Source organism: Callospermophilus lateralis, chromosome 5 (assembly GCF_048772815.1).
Source record: "Callospermophilus lateralis isolate mCalLat2 chromosome 5, mCalLat2.hap1, whole genome shotgun sequence".
Taxonomy (NCBI): Eukaryota; Metazoa; Chordata; class Mammalia; order Rodentia; family Sciuridae; genus Callospermophilus; species Callospermophilus lateralis.
In genome coordinates this window covers 108,382,561-108,410,283 of record NC_135309.1, presented here as the reverse complement: position 1 = coordinate 108,410,283, position 27,723 = coordinate 108,382,561, and the positions used below count along the sequence as shown (strand labels likewise).

Genomic DNA, 27,723 nt, shown 5'->3' with positions numbered 1-27,723 from the left:
CATAAATGACAAAGGTGGAGTTACTCATTACTTAATGAGACAAGATGGAGCAGAAAGCCACAATCCCACTTATCATATTTTTGTTGTTGTTGCTGTTTGTTTTTTGTTTTTAAGTCTGCTTAACAGCTGGATGTGCTGATGCATGCCTGTAATCACAGTTACTTGTTAGGCTGAGGCAGGAAGATTGCAATTTTGAGGACAGCCTGGGCAAGTTAGCAAGATCCTGTTTCAAAATAAAAAATAAAAATGGTCGGGAGATATAGCTTAGTGTAAGAATGCTTAACAAAAATTTTAAATTTGTTTTATATCAAGAGATTCCTCAGAAAATTGGGAATGGAATCACCATTTGACCCAGCTATCCCACTCTTTGGTTTATACCCAAAGGACTTAAAAATCAGCATACTATAGTGATACAGCCACATCAATGTTTATAGCAGCTCAATTCACAGTAGCTAGACTATGGAGCCAACTTAGGTGTCCCTCAATAGATGCACAGATAAAGAAAATGTGCTATATAAACTCAATGAAATATTACTCAGCTTTAAAGAAGAGTCAAATTATGGCATTTGCCAGTAAATGATTGGAGTTGGATAATATCATGCTAAGAGAAGTAAGCCAATCCCATAAAACCAAAGGCCAAATGTTTTCTCTAATATGCGAATGCTAATTCACAATAGGAAGTGGGGGGCACTAGAGAAGAATAGAATTACCTTACATTAGGTAGAAGGAAGTGATGGGAGGGGCGGAGAGGGAATGTGGGGATAGGAAATGTAGTAGAATGAAACAGACATTATTACTATATATATAAATGTGACTGCATGACCAATATGATTTTATAACATGTACACTCAGAAAAATGAGAAATTATATCCCATCTATGTATGATACATCAAAGTGTATAAATGCATTCTACTGTCATGTATAACTAATTAAAACAAATTTTAAAAATTAAAAAAAAGAATACTATAATTACACTACAAAACAGTATATCACTCTTGAATTCATACTGTATATTAGCTTCCATGATAAAAAATAAAGATGTAATAACCCTGATATTCTGTGACTATGAGAACAATTCTCAACAGGGAGGGAGTCCCAGGGATAGGGCTGTGGCTGACACCCAGCCTGGACAGTTCATGTTACCCAGCATCCCTGCCAGCTTTTACATGCACATCCCACACAAGGCCTCCAGGTGGCAGCAGAGTAACATCTGCGTAAATGACATTGCCAGGGATATGACTATCTAAATAGGCCAACTTCTTCACTTTTTAAAAGCCTCCTTGTACATGCCAAAATCCAAAATGCAAGTTTAATGTTTTTTGTCCCACTGCACAGATGCAGAATACTAATGTGAATCACCTGGAATGGCATGCACCACATTTTAGGCACACAGCAGAGGTTTGATCTTGAAACTCATACACTCACATTGTAAAAATTGGAGTAAGTAGAGATTAACTCCAAGGTGTTAAAAAGAAGGAGGGAAGGATAACCAGAACCAAAGTTTCAACAGATACATCTGCATTAGACATTGAGAGTCACACTTTTATTTTGCCCATTATAGGATATTTCTTTTCTTTAAGATTTTTTTTTTTTCACAATGCACTTGTTTTTAAATTTATTCTTATGTGGTGCTGAGGATCAAACCTAGTACCTCACACATGCTAAGCAAGCGCCCTACCACTGAGCTACAATCCCAGCCCCCATTATAGGATATTTCTTCAAAGCCGTCTCATACCATAAGCTCCTAAATGATCATTATACTTCATTTCTGAAAAAGTCCATACAGATAGCATTTATTCAGAATGGTACACATTTATTCCAGATTGTTTATGAAAAAGATGACATGTTCACACCCAGTAGCTTAGGTTCAGTTTCCTCCCCTCTCCTGCCCCAAAAGGTTGCTGTGCTGATCACTGGACATTGCCATGCCTACATTTTTTTTTTTCTTATCATCAACTGTGATTTTTTTCATTTTAAAGCAACTGCTACAAACTATATTAAAGCTAATAACTTTTCACAGAAAGTATAATTCATTTTTAAAATAACTTACAAATCTTTGTGACAATGTGCAGATTCAGGATAATAATATATCTTTAATTAATCTAGGACTAAGCAGAACTATATCTTAGAGCTTTCAATTTAGCACTCATTTTACCAGAGTTTAATTAAATTACTCCAGGAGAGTTTCTGCTAAATTAGTGGGATCCGTTTACACCAACCCAAGAACCACCAATTGCATAGTGCAATTAAACCACTGATTGCTATAGCAACCTTCAGCAGATAATGGTATCAGTAACTCTAGCTATTCTGTGTTCAAGGCCTATTAATCTTGCCTTGGAGGCCCACCCAAAAGGAAGGATTACGCCTTTAAATCAGACTTACAAAACTTGATAAACATGTTTTTTTATTGCCAAATTATAATAGAACAAGAGCTAATCTCCAGTACTTATGTTCACTAGTAACACAGCATTAGCAAACAGGTTTTTTTTTTTTTTAATCAGGGTTAAGTAGCTGCAAGATTAATATCAATGTGTCATTAAGAAGCAGATTTGTCTAAAACAATCTCAACTCTGTTCACAAGTTTTACTGTCTCCTTTTGCAAAACGGAACCAGTGTCTAAGCTTAGGCAAAGAAAAAGCTTACACCAAAGACACAGGATGCTCCACATTTTCCTTTAATTGCCATTTGGCTGTGCCATCCGACTCCTTCTCCAGGAAGGAGGGGGAGAAGAATCCTAATCAGAGCCAGCCAGACCACCAATGCTGCCCTGCCCTCAGGTTCAACTGTCCACAACCAAGTCCACGCCTGGCTTCAATCTGCAGAACAGCATCAACAACACAGCTGGAAAACAAGGGTCATGCTCTCCATTTGCTCAACCCACCGCATGAATGCCAAAAAAAAAAAAAAAAAAAAAAAAAAAAAAACCACCCTGAGACTGTTTACAGCAGGCCCTGGGTACCCCCCTTTGGCAATACACTGGGAACAGTTCACAGTCTTTGAATGACTCATTTTCTCCCAATAGGCTATGAATTCCAGGAGGGCTGGGACCAAATTGATTTTGGCCCAACATCTGTATCTCCATCTTGGCACATACTAGGTGCCAAACAAATAAATGCTTCTCTCCTGCACCAACACCTATGAGGCTCAAAATATATACAGCTGACAAGATGTGGTAGATCATCAGGCAAGCTGCAGAGCAGAACAGGCAGGGGAAAGCTGCTTACTTTTTGACTCACCGATTCAACACTTTCAATGCTAGCTCTGTTTTATTACAACCAGAACCATTTTATTAGTGATCAGATAGATGAGTGACTTCCCTTGCTGTCTCCCCGCCCTACCAGCTGTCAGTCCCTTGGTGCCTCATAGCAAGTACTTCACCTCCATGTTGCTACAACGTTTACCCTAGTGTGCACACCCAATTCGCAACTGCCAGAGAGCCAAAACGGCAAAGGGAACAAAGGCTCCTAATTCAGCGACAACTATAACACTTGAACTTTTGTCCCAACATTCTAATCGATGTTGGTCCAATTTTTGTATCTGCTGCTTAGTACATACTAGGTGCTTTTTCCTAAAAGTGGGAGTACTAATGAGCACTTTAATTTTGCCTGCCCAGGATAAATATGCACTGGGAGAAATGATAAGACATTTATCTACAGAAATATCAAAATGAGCTTTGTTCATTCAAAAGCCCCAACATTCCAGTCAATTTCACAAGCTCTACCCATCCCCACTGAACTACAGCCTTGGAAAAGCTATCAAGATGAGAAAAGAAATTCTTGCCCTGGAGGAACTCCAAACTATGCTCTTTTAGAATGTAGTTTTTATACTTACTCTCTGCATTATTTCTGAAAGAATGTAAGATATCTTTTTGAAATACAGTTTTTAATTTAAATCACTTCCAATACTTTTTCAACAATAGTTACAAGAACTCTTTAAAAGGACTATAAAAAAATATCAATATAACCACCATTAAATTAAATTTTGGTATGTATTCCTCCTACAGAAGAGGAGGGCAAGAAGTATCCTAATCATATATTAAAATTATTTTACATCAATACATAAATTATTTCTATAGAGATATATAAAACAGCTTTATTGTGGTATAATTCACATACTATAAAGTATACCCATTTAGCACACGTGTTTCAATTGGTTTTAGTATATTCAGAGCTATACCACATCACCACAATCAAGTTTAGAACATTCTCATTATGACAAGAAACCCCACATCCATTATCTCATATCTCCCCAACCACACTACCACCCACTCCTGCAGCCCAGCCCTAGGCAGCCACTAATCTACTTTCTGTCTCAATGGAGTTATCCTGGACATTCCATATAAATGGAATCACAATATGAGATCTTTTTTTGAGATATTTTTTTGCGGGGGAGCAGGGGTACTGGGGATTGAACTCAGGGGCACTTGGCCACTGAGCCACATCCCAGCCCTATTTTGTACTTTATTTAGAGACAGGGTCTCACTGAGTTGCTTAGTGCCTCAATTTTGCTGAGGCTAGCTTTGAACTCATGATCCTCCTGCCTCAGCCTCCCAAGCTGCTGGGATTATGGATGTGTGCCACCAAGATCTTTTGTGATTGTCTTCTTTCACTTAGCATGAGGGATTCAACGTTCATATATGCTGCAGTACTATATCAGCAGTTCATTCTTTTTTACTGACAAATAGTATTTTGTTATCTCCCCCCTCCATATATATATAGACACAACATTTTGTTTATTAATACCTCTGCTGATGGACATTTGGGTTGGGTTGTTTCCGCTTCATGTCTATCATGAGAACAATGCTGCTATGAACATCCATGTACAAGTTTTTATGTAGATATGCTTTTATTTCTTTTGAATATATACCTATATATACCTACGGGTGAGCTTGTTGAGTCATATGATATTCTGTTAAAAATATATATATATATATATATATATATATATATTTTTTTTTTTTTTATGCCAGGGATTGAACACAAGGCCTTCACCACTGAGCCACATCCTCAGCCCTTTTATATTCTTTCAGACAGGATCTCACTAAGTTGTTGAAGGTGTCCCTAAGTTGCTGAGGCTGACCTCAAACTTGATATTCTCCTGCCTCAGCCTCCCTGGTTGCTGGGATTACAGGGATGTACTACCATACTCAACTCTTTATATTTAATATATTCTTATATAGATTTTTACATCTCCTACACAATCTTGCCCCGTTAAATCTCAAAGTAAAAAAAAAAAAAAAAAAAAACAGTTGTGGGGAATAAAAAGATACTTGCAGCCCCCAGATTTGGTTATAGTTATCAATTAAGCAGAAGCTCCAAGTCTTATGAAGTAAGAGCATAATTTTGATTTAGAATTACTTTTTGTCCCTAAGACTTCAAGCTTAGATTCTAGTTCAGTTCAAGAAAATGGTTAGCTTTTTTCAACTTCATTAGAATCCTTCGCTGACTCTCCTGCCTGCTAACCTGAGCCAGCTGGAAGAAAGGCTCCATAGCAGATGTTAACTGCATTTGTTGCCTCTAGGTGAGCTCTGAGGAGCCTCTGAGCCCTGAGCTCACACATCCAGTGGTTCAGCTAAATGATCTCTCAAGTTCCCTATAGGTCAAAGTTTGAGCCTTTAATTCCGTGATGAACTGGGGGTGAGGAGGAGAATTTGGATTTTTGTGTGAGAAAATGCTGGTATTATTATAATAATATGCAAAATGAGCATCCGACCAGCTTGACATTCCATCTTATCTTTGGTCCTTTAACAATGAAAATTGGGCCTTTTAGGAGAAAAAGATTGGCAAAGTCACTCTCTAAAGAAAACTCAGAAAAGGATGAAGTATTCTGTAAAATGAAAGAAACAACTACAAATCATTTCCTGAAGCTGGGAGACATGTTCTCTGTGTATTTTTAAATTTTTTTTAAAAAATTGACATATTCTTGTACTAGGAGGGTGGGATAGAGTGTGGTAATTTGATAGATGGATACATTGTGTAATGATCAGATGGGGATAGTTACCATTCCCATCATTTGTTTTTGGAGGCTATGAATTCTTCCCTTCTAGTCTTTATAAAATACACGTTGTTGTAAACGATAGTCACGGTGCTGTGCTGTAGACACAGAATGGATTCCTCCTGTGGAACTGTATATTGATGCTGTCATCCAAACTCCCTCTAGCTCCTCTTCTCTCTCTTCCTACTGTCTGTCTAGTAATCACTGTTCTACTCTCTCTATGTGGTCATTTTTTTTTTTTACTTCCACCTATGACTGAGAAATGCAGCATCTGTCTTTCTCTGCCTGGCCTATTAAATTATGTCAAAATGCCAAAATCCCCTACTTGTAGATAAATGACACTAATCAAGACCTTGGATAGAAATTCAACGTGAGGGTTAGGATATGGTTGTGTCCCCAACTGAATAATCATCCTGCAGAAAGTTTTCGAACTGCTGTCCTCAATCCCTCAATCCCCAGCTGTCCTGGCTTAAAGGACCTATATTTTGATAAAACAATTGAACCACATGCAATAGTTCTAAAAAACCCTGAGTTAGCATATTTAAACTGAGAAATCTTGGGGAGGAAATTGGGTGTGGATAAAAACATTCTTGTCTTCCCAATGCCTTGTAGGAAATAAGGAGAATCCACCATGCAACCCTCTCTGTATCTCACAAATCAAAGTACACAGGTAAGGGCCATACCTCCATCTAAAGAATGTCCAGGCAAAAACTCTGTTTACCTCTAGTCATATAAATGGTCATGTTCTGGTATCTCAAAACCTATGCCTTTATAATTGAACTCACTATAGATAGGCATTGTGCTCAGAACCAGACATCATGTGCTAAGCATTGACCTCATTAGATACTGTATTTTTGTATTATTTTTACTATTAAGTAAGTATCATATGACACCCCCACCTCTACCTCCATTGGCCATTTTCTGCAAAAGCAAACACAGCGGGGTAATTTGCATAGTGCTGAAAATCTAGTCCAGGGCAGAGCTGAGGCTTTAGCAGAGCCTGCTTGTTGCAGGTATGTGTCATCTAGACAAGCCCGTGCATGCGGGTCACAAATCTCCCTTCATCAGGATTTGAGACAGATTACCATCTGGAATAGAGCTCCCTGCCAAGCAATGATTCTGATGTTTATACTTTTTCCATCACACAAATGCTAGAGAAAATTCTAGAACAGTACTCCAAACACTTAAACCAATAGATCCTCTGTTACATGGGGGTAGTTGGTATGTTGTAGTGTGGTGGGTAAGAGGGTAGACTCCTGACCTGACTTCTGACAGCCTGGGCAAGTTGTGTCACCTCAGACAAGTAACATAATGACCTCTGGGTACTGCCACTTCCTCATACATAAAATGAGAAAACTGATTCCTTACTCCCAGAAATGTCCCTCCCAAGAACTGCTGGTATGTCTGTTCTGAGTGCGCACACTTCATTCAGCTCAGCTACTCACATAGTACAGCTACTAACAAATGCTTGGCGGAAATTAATAAAAGAAAACTCTTTGAGAGGGCTTTTCTCACTTTGCTCCTTCTTTTATTTATTTGGTTGGTGTTTTGGGTGGGGGGGTTGGGTTTTTTTTGTTTTTTTTTTTTTTTTTTTTTTTTGGTTACTGCTGTATAACCAGTGCCTAGAACAATGCTGGACATAGATGGGCATTCAGATATTTACTGCATGGTTAGGTAAAGGAGCCTATAGTCCTCTCAGACTGTGTCTTGTGTTTGGATCCATGGCCCCTCCTGCAGATCACATCTGAGCCTCTGCCTCAGTCCTGGAGAAAATAATGTCATTCTCTCTTTTTTGTGATTGGAATTTATTTTCTTGTTAATGAAAATATGGGGGGAAGACAACAAAGTTACAGACCAGAGACACAAAAGCTGAGACAGCATATCATACAGATGGTTTCTTTTAACTATAAAAGAATAAAAAGAAAGAAAGCAACTGGATTTATATAGTGGTAAGTGACATCGTATTTGTTCTTGGCTTGCATTATGGCTATAGATTCTAGGAGGGCAGTAGCTCTCCAAAGAAATATGATCTATGCATGCCATATGCATGTATGGATATAATACACCAAATCCCATTAATGTACAATTAATATGTATTAATTCAGTTTTTAGACAAAAACGATTTCAGTGGAGGTGTAGGGAGGCCTGAAGTGTCTTGAATCTTCAAGGTGATCACAAGCATTTGAAAATACCTCCCTGGATCCTGTCCAGTGTGACATTACTATGTTGATGAATGCCAAGAACCTAGGTGATAGTGAAAATGGAGGAAATAAGTCCAAAGAGAAGGGGGTTAGGAGAAATGAAGAGCAGCAGCATTTTTCAAATTGCCTTCTGGAGAATACTTCTATGAGATGTTGAGAACTACAGAAAGGGGTTATTTGACTTCTTTAAGCTAAGGATCTGCTAGATCAAATAAGGTTGCATGGGTTTCCTAAATCATCACTTCCTGGAACCTATGAAACACTAAATGCATTTGCATCTCCAGTGTGGGGTTTCATATACAGCATTTTCTATTTATTTGATCAAAGAATCTTTATCTTTCAGAATATCTTATGAGACTGGTGTTCTATACAATGCTCTTCGGGCATTCCTAAGGTGGAGAGATCAAACAACAACAAGAAAGCAAAGGAAAACATAGAGCCAGTTTGTGGGTTAATAAATACTAATGGTCTATTAATCTGAGCATATTAAAAATGAGATGACTTTTGGGTCCATTTAATTAATTCAGGATAGCTACCTATTATTCTGGAAGTGCAATTATAATCATGAAATTATGCAAACATAATTGGTTCATAGGAATAATAATAAAATCATGCATTGCACCCAAAGGCAGAAGACTTAATTTCCAGGCTAAAGTTATAACCTATGACAGCTACAAAGGCAAGCTCCCCATCCACTCATTGCCCCAAAAGGCATAGAAAAGCACAATTCGTTTAAAAAAATCTTCTAGTAGATCTCAAAAATAGTTTATGCTTAAAAGAAAAAGGAAGGAAGTCCTTATGCTTAAAATGCTTTGTTCTTTCAGTTGCATCTCTGTGGGCTCCTGAATGGACAAAACTGTTTTCATATTAGTTGAATACTGCCCTCTGCTGGAATGTGAATACAGCTTCTAATATTCCTTAAAGGGTAGATAAATACAAAAATGTATCTAGATGTACTATAAAATACACACATTATTAATATGGAACTAAAGGGAATTAAATTTCTAGCCATTTTTTTAGTTTAGCGACTGCAGCCCTCTTTTTTAATTAATTGATTTTATTTTTTTAAATACACAACAGTGGAATGCATTATAATTTTTATTACACATATAGGGCACAATTTTTCATATCTTTGTATGTAAAATATGTTCACACCAATTCATGTCTTTATACATGTACTTTTTGCATTATAATTCTTATTACACACACATATATATATACACAATTTTTCATATCTCTGTTTGTATATAAAGTAGGTTGACACCCAATTCGTGTCTTCATACATGTACTTTGGATAATGATGTCCATCACATTCCACCATCCAACTGCAGCCCTCTTTACCTGGCTGCCTCACAGGTCCATCCAAACTCAACCTGCCCAAAACTGAGTACATTTTTTGGTCAATTCTGCTTGTCCTAAGGCCTATCCCACCTACAGACATACCCAGGGAAAGGAGGAATCAATTAGACTTCTCCCTTACCTCTGGCCCCAATTAAACCCTGCACCTTCAGGAAAGGACTCACCTGTCTCCACCTCTTCCAGCTCATTACACTGCTGTGGTGCAGCCCATCTGCTGCATTCCTTTCAGCAGACCCCTGGCTGGTTCCCAACTTTCCACTTGGCCCTGCAAATCTATTCTCTATACTCCCTCCAGAATGACCATTCTAAAATAATAATTTAATTACTATTAATATTACAAACAGCTGTAGAGCAGTCAGGGAGGAGCCTCTTGTATATGTCCCGCCAGTTTGCCTGCCTCTCATGCCTATATTCCTGTATCACCACCACCACTACACACAGATGTACATGTACACACACACACACACACACACACACACACACACACACACCTATACTTCCAGGACTAAAAAATGACCAGCATTTCCCCTGATGCATCCTCCAGTTCAGGAGTCCTTACTGCATATATTTCCGCCATCTGGAAGCCTTCCCTGTATTAGTTCACAGCTCCAGGGGGCACTTCTTTCTAGAAGCTTCTCCTGATCCATCCACTGTCAAGTCTGCAGTATGCTCACAGTGTGATCTGCAAATGACTCCTAGAGCAATTATACTTTTCTGAGAGAACTTGTTTTCTCACCCCAACCCCAAACTGAAAGCCTCTTAAATATAAGAACTTGGAATTTAAGTACTTATTTAGAGTTTGGTTCTTTTTTTTTTCTAAATTACTTTAAAGGGGGATACAATGGAGAAAAGATATACAAGATGATCAAAAAAATTAGAAGTTGACTTAAAAAAAAGCGCTGGCAAAACTGGAAATCCATATGTAGCAAAATGAAATTAAACCTCTCTCACCCTGCACAAAAATCAAGAAATAAAAAATGAGATGGATTCAAATTAAAAAGCTTTTTCTCAGCAAAGGAAACAATTAATAAAGTGAGGAGAGCTATGTATGTGTGTATGTGTGTGTGTGTGTGCATGTATATCTGTGTGTAGATTTTTTCCCACAGATTGGGAGAAAATCTTTACCACATCTACCTCCAATAAAGCATTAATCTCTAGGATATATAAAGAACTCAAAAAACTTAACAGCAACAGCAAAAAATAAATAAATAACCCAATCAATAAATGGGCTAAGGAACTGAACAGACACTTCACAGATGAAGAAATACAATTGATCAACACATATATGAGAAAGTGTTCAACATCTCTAGCAGTTAGAGAAATGCAGATCAAAACTACTCTAAGATGTCATCTCACTCCTGTAAGAATGGCAATCATAAAGAATACAGGCAATAATAAATATTGGAGAAGATATGGTGAAAAAGTACACTGATACATTGCTGGTGGGACTGCAAATTAGTGCAACCACTATGGAAAGCAGTATGGAGATTCTTCAGAAAATTTGGAATAAAACAACCATTTGACCCAGCTATCCCACTCCTTGGTTAATACCCAAAGACTTAAAGTCAGCATACAATAGTGACATAGCCATATCAACATTTATAGCAGCTCAATTCACAATAGCTAGACTATGGAACCAACCTAAGTGTCCCTCAATAGATGCATGGTTAACGAAAATGTGGTATACATTCTCAATGGAATATCACTCAGCTTTAAAGAAGAGTAAAATTATGTCATTTGCCAGTAAATATTGGAGTTGGAGAATATCATGCTAAGAGAAGTAAGCCAATCCCACAAAACCAAAGGCTGAATGTTTTCTCTAATATGTGGATGCTAATTTACAATAAGGAGAGGGGCACCAGAGAAGAATAGCGTTACCTTCAGATTAGGTAGAGGAAAATGAAGGGAAGGGAGGGAAGGAGATTCGAGGATAGGGAAGATAGTAGAATGAAACAGACGTTATCACTTTCTGTACATATGTGATGGCATGACCAATATGATTCTACAACATGTACACACAGAAAAATGAGAAATTATATCCCACCTATGTATAATATATCAAAGTGATTGAATGCAATCTACTGTCATGTATAACTAATAAAAATAAACTTAAAATTAATTTTAAAAAAAGCAAGGGTAGAGGCTTAAATTTAAAAAAAAAAAAAAAAAAAAAAAAAAGGACAACATAAAATGTCGTGCCCTAGGTATTTGCAATTGGCAGGCGAGTGACAGCTTCATGGCTAGTACCAGCCAACAAGAAGTAAGAAACTTGGTCAGTTATAGTTATAGCAGTAAAACTGGGACAGGTGCTCAGGGAAAGCCAGCATTCCCCACAATAGACCAGGAAGAAGTTTCTCCTCTCAGTCTTGAAGGATAAAGCTGAAGGAACCCACTAACTCCTTAGGCAGGCAGACCCCTTGTTCCTCCCCAACACAGCCAGCAGCACCACCCACAACAAGGGTAACTCCACGAGCCCCGAGGATGTAGGCTAGGTAGGAAGCTCAGGTGATCAGGACTGACCCAGGAGCAGGGGCAGCATGGACAGGCCACACAGACTTCTAGCAGCTCACCATAGATACTTCTTATCTGGGACAACTTTTCAACAAATGTAGGGCAAAGAGTTTAAGATTATGCTATCTGATAAATCCTGTATCTAGGTTGTCAATTAAAAGCAAGGTCGAAGGTATTAACCAGCTGTTAACCTTGGTCAGGCAGAAACGAGGACATTGCCCTGTTTTACCTCCCGAACGGCAGCATCTAGCATGAAGATTCTCAGCCCTGTCAGACCAATGTCCCTTTACATTAACAGGTATTTCATAACGGTCCTTCACTACCCTGAAATAAAATTAATAGACAAGACAGTTCTACCTCTACAAATACACATAACATGATCTTCACATGAAATTTCAAAAAGTCAAAATCAACATATTACCCTAACTAAAGTAGGAAGCAAAAGGAAGGTAACTGATGGTTAAGATATTTTGTATTTCAACATACAAAACATTCTCCCTAGCTGCCTTGGAAGACACAATGATGTGGTCAGACATTTGCAACTATTGGATTCTCTCTGGAAACCAGAATTCTTTCCAGACCAAAAAAAAAAAAAAACATGAATATGCAAAAAACAGATGAGAAGGCTTCCTAAGATAAAAACTTGTGCTTATTATTAAGACTTATTAACAGACCAGATTCAGGTATACATGGAAAAGAGGGAACTATATGAATTACAGTAAGGATTGAATACCCTAATAAAATGCCAAGTTGGAGAAAATGAAGATTAATGGTATTCCTTCAGGTGAATTGGTTCAAGGGTGGCATCAGAATGATTCTATGTGCTATGATGGGGAACAATATAGTGGTAACATATTATAAAAATATCTTCCGGTGTGAACTCCTGCCACTAGAATTGTGCATTCAGTCTTGAAATTAGCTCTACAGGGCAACTCTTGGGCAGGACTGCCTGTATCTTGATAAGCATCTAGGACCCCAGCCCCTTACTTCTAAATGCCAATGGTGCTACCCACCCCTTGTGCCAACCAACATATCTTAATGATTTTCAAAGCTTCCCTTTAAGACCCGGTGACCTATCTTAGAAGAGAAGTTTCACAAAGGTTAAATGAGCAAAAGAACGAATAAAGGAGGGAAGGACTAAATAAATGAACAGACTGAACTTTCATAATTTTCCTTCACTACACTGAAATTAAATTAACAGATAACACAAATCTACCTCTCCAAATATAGGTAACCTGATCTTCACATAAAATTTTAGAAAACCAAAATCAACATAATACCCTCATTAAAGTATGAAGCAAAAGGGAAGCAACTAGCAATAAGATATAAACAATCTATGTGTGTCCAGAGAATGCTCAAAAGATCAAGAATGTGAAGACCCAGCCAAGGGCTTGCAAACAGCACTCAGTGAACATTAGTGGAAGAAAAGTGGAAACAAACAGTACCCTGCATTTGGTGCCGTCAGAGGATCCAGGGGCTTTGTAATCACCACTAACCCCAGATCTTGCCTCTGAGCCTCTTAGTTCACGCGATTTTGCCATGCACTTCAGCAGACTAGTTAGCTAGTTAGTCCTGGTACTTTTCTAGGTTGCCTAATGGGGCAGGAGCATACGTACCTTCTTCAGTTTCTGCAACTCGGGAAGGCATAGTTGGTCTTTCCTCTGGCCTGACTTCTTGTTCAAGAGCCTAAGAAATGAAGGGGGAAAAAAAATCACTGAAAACTATTTGAGACTTCTGATATACAACAAAGAGAGGAAAGTCACAATCAAGAACCTGAGAGCTGGGAAGGCTGGGAAAGACAAGGGTGGGTAAAAACTGCTGGGAGAACACAGTCACTGTCCCAGACTGAACTGAAATAAAATTTAATAACAGGGAGCTAAGTCAGAGAAATCCAGGGGCAAGGGGGCCAAAGCTGTCCCTGCCACTAATCCTTGACTGCTTCTGCAGGTCACAACAATCAGAAAGCTCTCAGGAATGTGATGCGTAAACCAGAAAAAGAACAGAACATCTTTGAAACTGCTAGCAAGGGACACTGCATCTGCTCACCAGTAGCAACCCATACCTAGACCCTAAGATGTAGGGACCTTGGAGGGTTTGATGACAGGATAGGACCAAAAGCACAGGTAGGATCTAGGATGACCACGGACCAAAAAGGTAGAAAAGTACACAATGAAGAGCAAACTGGCACCGTGAGTGCAAGCTATACCTGCTGAAACTAAGTTGGTAAGCCTCGCAAAGGCCTTAGAGAAAAGCTGCCCTCTTGGGACCATCTGGATTTTCTTTTCAGACAGACTACTCACAGCCAGCAAAAATGTGAAAATATGCAGAATCACTTGCTGATGTGCCAAATGGTGAAAGAGCCCAAAAATGCATTAGCACATGTTCCAAAATAAATCTTCGGCCTCCTTGGGTGGGAAACCACACAACTGATACAGACCCCTGAATCCTACCAGGCATGCTTCAACCCAGTGGATCTATTGCCTCATTCTGACCATCTTGGAACAGCATCCTGAGGCCAGAGCAAAAAATAACATAAAAAAATATACAACTCGTTGCCCACAAAAGGGCAGGGAATGTCTAGTCACAAACCCTGTTTGGACTACTAACTTGCCCAGCACCTCTTCCAGGATATGGTGTTCTCTCTTCCAGGGCTTCCAGGGACTTAAGAGATATACTAGAGTAGCTCTATACTAGGGGGTGCTGAGGAGATGGAAGCATAAGTAATGGGGCTGAAAGAGGGGTCTCTAGGCCTGAGACATTCACCTGCACCATGTTTACCTGGGGTCAGCCTTGACCTTGAACCCTTATCTTTCAATAAGTGGAGTTGTCAAGCTTATGCATAAAAAGCACATCAGACAATGTTGGTTTCTGATTACAGAACATGAAATAAAGTACTATTATTTTTGGAAATGGGTTTGTGAATACTTCACTTTTATGAGTAACTTGGAATGCCATCTCAGAGAAATTTAAATTTCCTGGTTGTCTTATTAATTTTAGCCCAGTTCCACAACTAAATTATCAGCATTCTGATAATAGGAAAGACTCTGTTAAACAATTTAAAAAATGATTAAAGGATACAGCTAAGACTTTGCCTATTCAGGGTTAAGTGTATAGCTTAATGGCAAAGTATGTGCATGTGCAAGGCCCTGGGTTCAATCCCCAGTGCCAAGCAAATCAAACCAACCAAGAAAGGATTCTGCTTTTTCTTTAATTTCTTAATATTTGTCTTTACAGTTTAGATATTTAGCACAAACCTGTCACTTTAACATTTAATACTTATTACAAACTGTCATGCCACCACTATAAACTGCAATACAGAGTGAAAACCTGTAACCTCTGCAACTCTAACAGATGTGGCTTCTGAAGGGGATCACCACAATAGGTCTAGTGCATGGTAAAGCAAGCTTGAGTTTCCACAGCAAATTGTCCACTGTTGCTCTAGAAGACTACAGATAACTGAGCAATGCTCAAACCTTAGACTTAATGTGTCTCCTTGTAAGAGACTGAGTTTGGGCTGTGTTTCAGTGAGTACCCATCAGCCCCTCACCTCAGAGCCAAGTCATCTAAAGCTAAAACATAAAAATTAACTTTTAGACATGTAAGATCCAGTAAAGCATGAATACTTTCTGTACAAAATCTATATATGGTCATGTAATATTTGTTATCCTAAGTTTTAAAGCTTTAGTATGAAAAATCCATAATAATTACCACTTGCTTACATTTAAAATAACAACAAACCAAGCTAAATAACACTTTGCCTAATAACAATTAAAATATGTTAAACATTCTTTATACTTTTTAGTCACATTCTATTTTTTTCTAAAAAATAATAATAGTAATAACATATCAGGTCATTGACTAAAATAATTGAGTAAATTAGAGAAAAAGAGGCCATTGTCAAAATAATTAACATGAGCCTAGCAAGATATATTACAACATAGAACAAAAACAAATACTTGGGGTTCTTGAATAGCATATTAACATCAAAAACTCAGGATTTATCCTCAATTCACAGACTTATCAGCTATCAATTTCATCCGAAGTTAAGCAATATTAAGGTGGTGACAAATATATTAAATCTGCCTATCTTTGAGAACCTGAACCCAGGTTGAGACTTTAACTTGGGTTCAATAATAAAAATGAACTTAAAATGTAATGATGATGATTATAAAGAAAGTAAAACATTTTAACTCTGAGATGAGCATGCTATGATATGAAGCTATGATAGCCCTCAAAGCTGGTCATGATGGAAGGGGGAAAATCTCTTTGGTTAAAAAAAACTAGGTTCTTACCTGTTCCTATTTGTATGCCTGGGCTTAACTACATCTAAACCACAAGAAAGCCCAGGAGTAGATACATACACATACAATAGTCCTAAATGCAACTGCTTTAGTTGAGAATTATAAATCAATTAATAAGTACAGATAAAACATCCAATGTTAGAATTAAAACCCAACCATGGGTGGGGTTGGACTCAGAAAAGTAAACAGAAATATTATACAAAGTACTGTTTTCCTGATAACAACATATGTAATCTTCATTCTATTGATCTAATAGCTTCCAATTCCATGCCCCCCCAATGTTTCATTAGAAAGAAAGTGCTAGTCCCCCCAAAAAAACATTGTTCCCAAAACCATGAATAGATGCCTGTATTCTGTAAAGGAGTGTGCACTATTGTGTACCAGAACATCTGGGCACAAACCTTGACAAGAAAGGCTCTGTCCCAGAAGTATTTCCGGAAGAGTTTAATATCTGCCTCCAGCAAATGCCCGGCTGTGTGGTTAAGGGTCAGAGTCAGTGTTTCTGATGAGTGAATGTATTGCAGGGAGGCATCTTCACTGAGCCGAACTCGAGAAAAGCCTGGGGAACATTTGTCCTGAAAACTGAAACATCACAAATCAAAATCCATGCACAGTTTCTGAAATACCACCCCCAAGATTCCAATTCCCTTAGCTCCCTGATATGACAAACCCAACTGACAAAATAAACCTTGAAAATCACCTACGTGCAACAAATACATAAGCTCATGAAAACAGCTACTTTCAAAAGCCATAGACACCCAGAGAAGGGTCTATGGAAAAGATATCAAAGGTTTAGATAAACAGTGAAACATTACTAACTCAAACATAGAAATTTACCTCAAAATTTCACTCCCCTTGTAATCTGAAAAGATGCCTCTCCCTTTAATGGAGCCACATGTAGAACAAATTAACTGGCAGCCAATAGTTTATTAGATGATTACAGTGGAAAACAGACATGCTCTCCAGGGAGTGTGGTGAAGCTTGGATGTTACAAACAAGTGAGGTATTCATAACACACTGGTACCACTGTTGCAAATCACTTTCTCATGCAAATTAAAACATGCATAAATTTAATCATGTCATATTCTTGAATACATTCATTAACAATAGAACAATATTCCCAAGTTAAATTCTTGAATATAAGTGGATTTTTCTGTTCTGTCATGGCAAAGAACAATTGCATATTCATTAGCTATTAGTAGGCTTCATGGATAATGTCCCAATATTCTAGATGGGTTATCATGCAATAGCAACAGTAAAGATGCCTCAGGATAAAAATGTTAATGTTCGGCATGTTGTCACATCCCCAAAGGTTGTTCCCAGATTCCTCACTTCAGTTCTGTGTCTCTTTCCTCTTCTAATATGACCTCATTTTGTAAAAAAAAAAAAATGGTTACTTTACAAAAATATATTCTACAGATAGTGCCTAACAGTTTAATAATTTCGCAACTTCACAATGGTATTAAAACTATATACATTCATCATAAACCTTACTTCAAATTTTGAATTTTGAGATGTTCCTAGGATGGGCAGTGGCAGCAAGCCACAGTTCCCAGGCAGTCCCTCAATCACAAGGGTAAATAATCAATACTCCATGGTGGACTGTGTTGCTAAATTAGGCTGCTGGTTGGTTAAATGTAATAAATTCATTTTCAACTGAGGGTTTTTCAATTTGCAATGGGCTCACAAGGACAGACCTATCAGATGTCAAGAAGTATCTATATTTCCACTGAAAGAAATATTACCTCCCTCACCCAGAATGATTTAAAAAAAAAAGAGAGAGAGAGATCTATAAAGAGCAGTTGTTACTCTAAGGCTTGAGGAACCTCCCCCAAACTCTTTACACCAATTGCTGGCAAGGATTCTAGAATCTTCCAGAAAACTTCCCATGCCAACACCAAGCCACTGAGGTGAATGGACTCTGAGCCTGAGGAGTAAGATCCTTGTCATTAATTTAGAAATGGAAGCTTCATCCTATGATCAGCATTGAACTTACATGCTTTTAATTCCGTCCATGGATGGATTTATTAAGCATGCAAGCTTTTAAAACACATAATTTTTTCTTGCATGAAGAAAAAAGATACAAAGCTACCAACATATGAAGAGCTGGCCTCCAGGACCTCACTGAACCATGAACTATCCAGGATGACTAAGTCAAAGGAAGCATTCTTGCCCCACTGGCTAAAAAGTGAGGTCACATTAAACCAAAGATAAAGAAAATTCCCTTTGGATAGGTTTGTCTCTTGATTGATGGTCATTTGACCAAGTAAGAAAAATAAACAGAAATCTCCAGTTTTTACTCTAACATTCTCTCATTCCCCATATAACCATAAATTAGTTACATTGAGTTCCATGAGCCAAACAAGAAAAACCAGTCTACTATGAGACATTGTGTAATAATACTCTAATAATATTTAATATTAATATAGTACTTTATAATTCTTAAAGTACTTTTCCAATTATATTATATATTTTACCACACATTAAATCATGAAAATCAATATATATGAAACCTTCTTTTGTAAGTTAAAAATAATGACCCATCTGAACCGTTCTAAATAAAACAATATACTCACAATTCACAAAAAATGTTGATACATCATCAACACAAAGAACATTATAGTTAGCACGTTATTTCCTTTATATTATTTTTCTAGACCCTAATGACCATCCCACTGGCTAAATAGTACCATAAAGTTGGTCTGTTATTCATTGATTTAACAAAATTTATATTCTTTCAATGAAAATCATGGACTGGGCACTGTTATAGAAATATTGCAGTGGGTAAAACAGAAAAGGTCCCAGCTTTATGTTTGTATGGTACTCATGAACTAAAAGTAGAAATCATACACCAACATTAACTTATGGTTGGGTTATTTTTTCATAATGCTTGGTAGACTTTAGAGAAACAGATGAAGAGAGAAACTATCAAGCATCTGAACTCACTTGGTGATGTCTTCCACCAGCCTGGAGTGTCCACTATGTGAAGCTAAGTCCAAGGGTGTGGCACCCTCTTCATTGGGTAATGCCAAGGCCTGAACTCCCCCGGGGAGACACAGGAGGAAGTGGGAAAGCTTAGCCAAGCCCCATCTCACAGCCAAGTGTAGAAGAGACTCTCTGTGTAGAGATACTGCAGAGAAAGAAAAGCATGTGACATTAGTTCCTCTGTCTTCACAGTTTCTTTCATACATTTTATCAAAGAGACAATGTATTTAGACATAATAAAAACGTCAGAGACGTAAGGAACTGCCAAAGCACCAAATCCCAACACCTCACTCTGTGACTATGGAGACGGATTTGTCCAAGGTTAGGGAGCCAGAAGGTGCTGGAGCCAGATCCACTTATCACTGGTATGATTTTCTGTCCACTGTCTATATATTGCCATCGCTGCCTCTGCACATGCAGGAGGGTCATCTAAGGAAAACAGGTTCTAGGGAAAGACCACTCTTTGGTAAACAGATACTTGTCAGTTTCTAAGATCCCTGAAGGAGGGTCACTACTCAGGCAGGGCAGGCTCTCAGAGGCCAAGGCCATTAAGGAGCCTCTGTTTCTACCCTTTGTCCTCAGTGCTGTTTCTCCCCTGGTGAAGCTACAACAAAACAGCTTCATATATCCAGAAAACATGAGACTATGGCCTTTCTCAAATCTTACAGTGGTATTTGGTCATCTATTAGATTCCTGAGATTATGTCAGTATTGCTAAAGCCACGCCAGCTGTGTAGCAGGCTAAAACCAGGCCTTACTGGATGCCCCTAGTCTACCCCTTTGCTGGACAAAGGGCTCCTGGTTGGTCTGTGTCTTGGTTTTCCTCATGATGTTTGCTTCTACGCATTATGATTGGTTCCCAGCTGGACCACTTTGCAGGTTGACAGGTCCTTGGTGCTTCTATTTCGAATACCTAGCATAGTCTAGAAAACCAAAGCCATTCCTTATTTGTGGAGTTAAATGGCGATCCGCTGTTAAAAATCACGATTATTTGTGTGTTTAGATTAGCTAATTTGTATAAAGTTTGTACACCTGTATTTTTCTTGCAATGGCTCAGTGCCTGGAACACAACTAGCCCATAGTAAACACTGTATTATAAGTATGTAAAAGAATTAATTTGCCTATACTAAAAAAAAAAAAAAAAAAACTAAACTAGTCACAAGCTGGCTGTGGTAGCATAAACCTGTAGTCCCAGCACTTGGGAAGCTGAGGCTGGAGGATCTCTTAAGTCTAGTAGTTTGAGACCAGCCTGTGCAACATAGTGAGACCCTGTCTATAATAAATAAACAAATAAACAAAATAAAAACAAGCTAGACCCATGAACTCTATTAGCATTGGCACACCTTAACATATGCCTCATTTTAACCTAAACATGAAATTACAAGCAAGATCTGTTGCAATGAGCATGCAGCAAGAATGTGAGCCTTACAGAAACTCCAATCATGTTATTGACTGTGTGTAACCTACAGAGAGCCAGACAAAGCTGTGGTCACACCAGACTGAAAGGACCAAGAGGTGGGGACTTTGTCTTGTATCTTATGGTGTTCCCAGTCTTAGCACAGTGCCTGGGATGTGGGATGTGCTCTAAAAATATTGGCTTATTAGAGGAATGAATAAATGACCAATAGCTCTTTCCCTGGTGAATTCCTACAAAAGTTAGGTATTGTAGTATTTGACTACAGCTGCTGTAGGGAGCATCTGTTGTTCTTGGTTCTGCCTCAGATACCCCTTGAGCAATATCTGAGAAAAGAAATTATGTACTCCCACACACAACTGGGACAAAACCGCCTGCTTCCCCACACAGCTCACTGTCCATATTAACATGATTTTATGTTTCCATTGTCTTCACAAACATAACTTCACTATTCCCAGAGACTCTTGCTCAGGCAAATGACTGATTGTTCTTACAGGGACTTCCCCCAAGACTCAGTGACTCTTCAGTAGGAAGTCTCCACAGACAGTGTAAATAAAACCAATTCTAAACTGTATCACGATCCTTACACACACCCTATCAGAAACCCTCCCCACTTGCCATTCCCTGACACCACCAACCCCAAATTAAAAGATCTTCATTCAACCAAACTGCAATTCTCAATAAATTCCAGTCTTGCCATTCTGCTTGCTCCAAGACACTGCTAAGACCCTGTGCAGAGGTGTCCCCCTCACCATAGGGAATAAGCTCAGCTTTGTCCTACCAATGGCTGTGCTGATGGTATGGAATGGGCCAGTATCCAACAGCACTCTCATTTGAAACAACTAGGAGGAAATACTCCACTTCACAGGAATGCCAAAGAAAAGTGATTAATTTGCATTCTTAATTAGTTTTACTGCTATTGCTATTTCTAAATCTAGATCAATAAACTTATGGCTTTATATTTCAAATATGTAAAGAGCACTTATCTCGGTGAAATGCTACTGAGTTCTCCTTATATTTGTTCCATTATCTGTCTGTTTGACACAACATAGATCTCCCCCACTGAAATAGCATCAAAAATGCCCAAACATCTAAAAACATACAAGGTAACACATTTGATTTGCTTCATGTACTAGATCTTATCATCTTTACAAAACTGAAAAGATAAACTATTTTATCCTATAAGTTTTTATCCTGTAAGTTTTTGCCTCTTCTACTAATTTGATTAGAAAAAAAAAGGGTTTTATTATTAAGAGATTCCCAGCAGGAGATGTTTTACTTCCTTTTTAAAGTAATAACCAGGAAGAGATTTATTAGGATCAGGCAATGAGATGAACACACACATGCACACATGTACACACATACACTAACCAGCACAGCCAGCCCATCAGCATGAGATGCTACCAACCTCACTGACATGAGATTTCTAAGGCGGAGAAGCCTCTCTAAATCAGGTGAGAAATGTCCCATGGTTGTATAGGCTGCAATACAATCAAGTGGGCACATCTAAACCCTTCATGTTCCTTTTTTAAATCGTTTGTAGAAACAGACAGGGTACCAGCTGTTTAGATGGTGTGCCCTGTGGGGTCTGTTGCACTGCTCTAAATACCATCAAACCCAGGGTGCAGGGCACCGTGCTCAACCTGACCCACCAAGCAGTGGGAGGTGCTGTTCCATCTACCAGGAGATCCTTCCAAGCCAGTCCTGCTAGTCCAGCTCCCAGTCCTCTGCTTTCAGGCTCCATCTTCAGATCTTCAGAGAATAGCAAACATGTGGAGCTAAATGGCTCATTGTTGACCGTCTGCATCTCTCTCTCTCTCTCTCTCTCTGAGCCTCTCCACTTACGGAGAACAGGAAAGCAGAGGAAGAGAGAATCTTCTGATGTTTAAAGAAAACAAACAAGAAACTGACCTAAGTGTTTTAAGAGAGAGCTGTCTTGTTCAGTACAAGAGTTCAGAGCACAGAAGAGGGCAAATAGCTTGAAAGAGGAAGCATCATGACATACATAAATATTTCTGCTTGTTGGAGAGATTCAGGTTTCTTAAGGGCAGCCAGGAAAACAAACTGTGGAAAGGGGTTATACAATTTGGCAGAGGTGGGCTGTTTAATTAAAATGAAAAAAAATTTTACCAAATAAATAGGTGTCTTCCTGTTGAGCTGGTACCAGGAGTTATTTGAACTAATGTAACCAAGGCAGAATTACTAATAATTGCTCTAACAGCAAACATTAAAAAGTATTACCTCTAATATCCTGGCAGCCCAACCACTCAGACACAGAAAGGAACTGAACAGGCTGTGTCATTGAATAAATCATTCCTATTATGGCACAGTGAGAGTCCATCTGCCCCAGCAGGGAAAAATCAAGGCCCACTCTACAGAGCATCAACTTCTTTGCCATAAAATAAGGTTATTACAATAAAGACCTCAGTTTCTTTGAGTATTTAAACATATCTTGACTTTGCCAAGCATGGTGGCACACACCTGTAATCCCCAGAGACTCTGGAGGCTGAGGCAGGAGGATCACAAGTTCAGAGTCAACCTTAGCTACTTAGAACCTGTCTCAAAATAAATTTTTTTTTAAAATGGGGACAGGGATGTAGTTCAGTGGTAGAGCTGCTCTGGTTCAATCCCCAGTAACTAGCGCACACAAACACACACACACACACACACACACACACACACACACACAAAATGCTTTCACTTTATGGTGAGCAAAGATTTATGAAAAGCAGCACACACCAAGGTGACTTTGAGAAAAACATTTTAGCCACAAGAACAGGAATGGACAGTTTGATTGTTACTAACTGATTGTTTGATTGTTTTCTTGTCAGCCTTTGGAATCACTATTGTACCTACACAAGGTCTGACCATAGCATTCACTTGGCAGAAAATTCATCTTGGAAGATTGAAATATTAACCTCTTGTTGTAGGTTCATCCACAACAATGAATGTTCCACTCTGCCAGGAATAGTGATAGAGGGGAGGCCATGGTGGCAAGAGGTATGTGGGAAATCTCTGTACCTTTTACTCAAATTTGTCATGAACTTCACCTGCTCTAAAAAACACAGCCCATTAAAAATTAAAAAAAAATATTTAATCAAGCCCTCCAGAACTCAAAATCACTGCTTGAAATATAAATTGGTACAAACACTTCAGAATACACAGTGGCATTATCTAATACATTTAGAAAGTCTAGTGTCTTATAGTAAATCCTTTCCATTCCATAATCGTCCCATTCCTTCATATAAATCCTAGCAAAGAACATACTTCACGTGCACCAGGAAACATGCATAAACATGTAAAGTGTTTGAAATTAGAAACAATCTAATTTCAAACACTTCACATGTCCATCAGCAGTGCAATAAATTGTAATCATACATTAGTATTCTAACAATAAAAATTAATTCTAGCAGGCGTGGTGGTGCACACCTTTAATCCCAGCTGCTCGGTAGAGTGAGACAGGAGGATCGCAGTTTCAAAGCCAGCCTCAGCATAAGCAAGACGCTAAGGAACTCAGTGAGACCCTGTCTCTAAATAAAATACAAACTAAGGCTGGGGTCAGTGGTCAAATGCCCCTGAGTTCAAGTCCCAGTAGCCCCCCCACCAAAAAATAAAAATAAAACTAATTCTAGGCTAACAGAAGAAGGTAACAAATATAATGTAGAATGGGATAATTAAAGTCACAAAAGAATATAGAGGATATATTTTAATAAATAAGAAGCTCAAAAAAGGTGAGAGCTATACATATACCTATGTATATATTTAGGGGGAAAACTATAAAGAAAAGCAGGAAAGTGATTGCCGTAAAAGTCAGCATAATACTTCTGAGGGAAAAAAAGAGAATGTGACAGGAAAAGCCGAGGGGAACTGGTCCTTCTGGCGTTCACTGGTATGTGTATGACTCTGTCTGGTCTCTTCCCCCATCTCCCTCTCTTCCATTTCCCTCCTTCTCTTTCTCAAACACACATAAATACACATACACACACATAGGGGGATGATGGGTTTTAAAAACACTAATGCCAGGTGTGGTGGTGCACACCTGCAATCCCAGCAGCTCGGGAGGCGAAGGTAGGAGGATCGCAGGCTCAAAATCAGCACTGAAGATCTATCTGTTAGCTAAAAGGAATGTCAGCAGAGAATAGCAACAGCAATGGTGTTCTGAGACTTTTAAAGTTATCTTTAATTCACATTATTTACTGCTAAGCCAGAAAACAGTATTAGACATTTAGCAAAATCTTAAAGCTAAAATATGATGAGTCCAATAACCTATAAGCAAATGATATTTTTAAACTCAAGTTAATTCAGAAGTACTTCTATTTTGTAGGGCTTAGTAATGTTTCATATCTCTGAGTGCAGCCATTGAAATGTGTCCAATAAAGTTTTTGGGAGACTAAAACATAGTGTTTTAATTTGTATCCATCCCATTTACTGATTCTTAATTTTACTTCTTGTGCTTTAGGAGTCTTGTTAAGGAAGTCAGATCCTAAGCCGACATGGTGAAGATTTGGGCCTACTTTTTCCTCTATTAGGCACAGGGTATCTGGTCTAGTGCCTAAGTCTTTGATCCACTTTGAGTTGAGTTTCAAGCAGGGTGAGAGACAGGGGGTTAATTGCATTTTGTTACTTGTGGATTTCCAATTTTCAAGCACCATTTGTTGAATAGGCTATCTTTTCTCCAGTGAATGTTTTTGGAACCTTTGTCTAATATGAGATAACAGTATTTATGTGGCTTTGTCCCTATGTCTTCTATTTTGTACATTTGGAAACAATTAATAACATAAAGGGAGAGAGAGCCTACAAAATGGGAGAAAATCTTTACCACATGCACATCAGATAGAGCATTAATCTCCAGAATATATCAAAAAACTTAACCCCCCCCCAAAAAAAACACAATGAAATCAATAAATGGGCTAAGGAATTGAACAGACACTTCACAGAAGAAAAATACAATCAATCAACAAATATATGAAAAAAATGTTCAACATCTTTAGCAATTAGAGAAATAAAAATCAAAACTACTCTAATATTTCATCTCACTCCAGTCAGAATGGCAGCTATCAAGAATACAAACAACAATAAATGTTGGTCAGGATGTGGGGGGAAAAGGTACATTCATACATTGCTAGTGGAAATGCAAATTGGTGCAACCATTATGGAAAGAGGTATGGAGATTCCTCAGAAACTTGGAATGGAACCACCTCTGACCCAGCTATCTCATTTCTTGACTTACACCCAAAAGATTTCAAATGAGCATATTACAGAGACAAAGCCACATCAATGTTTATAGCAGCTCAATTCACAATAGTTAAACTATGGAACCGACCTAGGTGCTCTTCAATAGATGAATGGATAAAGAAACTGTGATACACACACACACACACACACACACACACACACAATATTAGGAATATTACTCAGCCTTAAAGAAGAATGAAATTATGGCATTTGCTGGTAAATGGGATAGAGCTGGAGAATATCATGCTATGTGAAATAGGCCAATCCCCCCAAAACCAAAAGCCAAATGTTTTCTCCAATATGTGGATGCTAATTTATAGTGGGGGAACTAGGGAAGAGTTATTTTAGATTATATAGAGGGAACTGAAGGGAGGGGAGGGGATATGGGTATAGGAAGAACAGTAAGATGAATCAGATATTATTACCCTATGTACATATAAAATCACCAGTGTGATTCTACATCATGTACACCAGAAGAATGAGAAATTATACTTCATCAGATGTGATGTATCAAAGTGCATTCTACTGTCATGTATAACTAATTAAAATAAATTTAATTTTTTAAACATAGTTTTTAATTCATAAAAAATCTTATTAAAATGGTCTCAATTTATCCATCTAAGACATTCAGGAGAAAAATATTGAATGAGAACATGTCTATGTGCCAAGCCCTATTTGCAGAAAGAAGGACATGATCTCTGTCTAAGAAGCATACAGCTGACTCACTTTTGTTCAAAACAAAATAAATATTCAGCCTACTGATATCACTGTCGGATGAACTTCAACTCTAGGCTTATATACAAAGAGTGTAAACAGAAATATCTGGCTTATGAGAAAAGTGATCTACAGGTAAAATTAAGTTAACCTATGTCATGTATAATAATTTGAAAGTTTATAAAATGCCAAAATTGATGGGCAAAATGTATAGCCAATGAAAGAAAAATGCATGGAAGGTAGAAGAAAGAATTTGGCATGGGCGCCACACACAATCTCTGACACTTTCAGGATCCTTGTGAGAATAAGTGGATTACTCTTCCAGCCCCTTCCTTTTATGTAGTCTGCTGGGGGCTCTGGAATATGCATACATAAATCAGTCTTCCATGCAGAAGATGGGAGGTCAATGAGTCCAGGGTATAGGAATTACAAATAGAAACACATTTATTTATAAGATGGAAACAGGACATTCTAAGGAGCCCAAGACCAGCAGAGCAGGCACAGCTGGATCCTGAAGTCAAGAGGTAGAAGGAGGAGTGAAGCAAGCATAGCAGCAGCAGGCTGAACGTCCTGAAACTTCTTTTCTGCATCAGATGAATTTGAGACACTTAGATTATGACCATCCCTGACTGAAAAGAATCTGGGAAAATACCCATCACAGACACAAGCATTCCAAAACATTTGCATTGTGATGTACGAGACAAAAATGTACAAAACTAAACTGATCTGGCATCTCATACAGGCTACTTACCCTTCAGCTGTGGACTAGTACTAAACCAGTTGAAACACTAATTTCTTTATTAGAATTCCAAAAGGCAGTCCAAGTTTTGGCCTTCACATTCTGGGGTCATTTCCAGATTGAACAAGACAAAGCAAGCATCAGGGCAAAGTCTGAGGAGTTCAGCTACAACCATGCAGAGTGCGAAAGGGAACAGATTAAAGGACTGAAAGACCTGGACCTGTAGCGTGGCACTTGCCATGCTATCACTTTGGAGAGACGATTTTAATTC

The 27,723-nt window shown here is 38.3% G+C and overlaps 1 protein-coding gene across 1 annotated transcript in view; it reads right to left on the bottom strand.

The window, feature by feature from the left end:
- Arhgef28 (Rho guanine nucleotide exchange factor 28) overlaps positions 1-27,723 on the bottom strand; it is a 290,628-nt gene that overhangs the window by 138,226 nt on the left and 124,679 nt on the right. The window contains exons 5-7 of the mRNA XM_076857144.2: positions 19,313-19,496; positions 16,768-16,948; positions 13,682-13,751 (exon numbers count right to left, since the gene is read on the bottom strand). Coding sequence (XP_076713259.2) covers positions 13,682-13,751; positions 16,768-16,948; positions 19,313-19,496 — 435 coding nt within the window. The remainder of the gene's footprint in view (positions 1-13,681; positions 13,752-16,767; positions 16,949-19,312; positions 19,497-27,723) is intronic.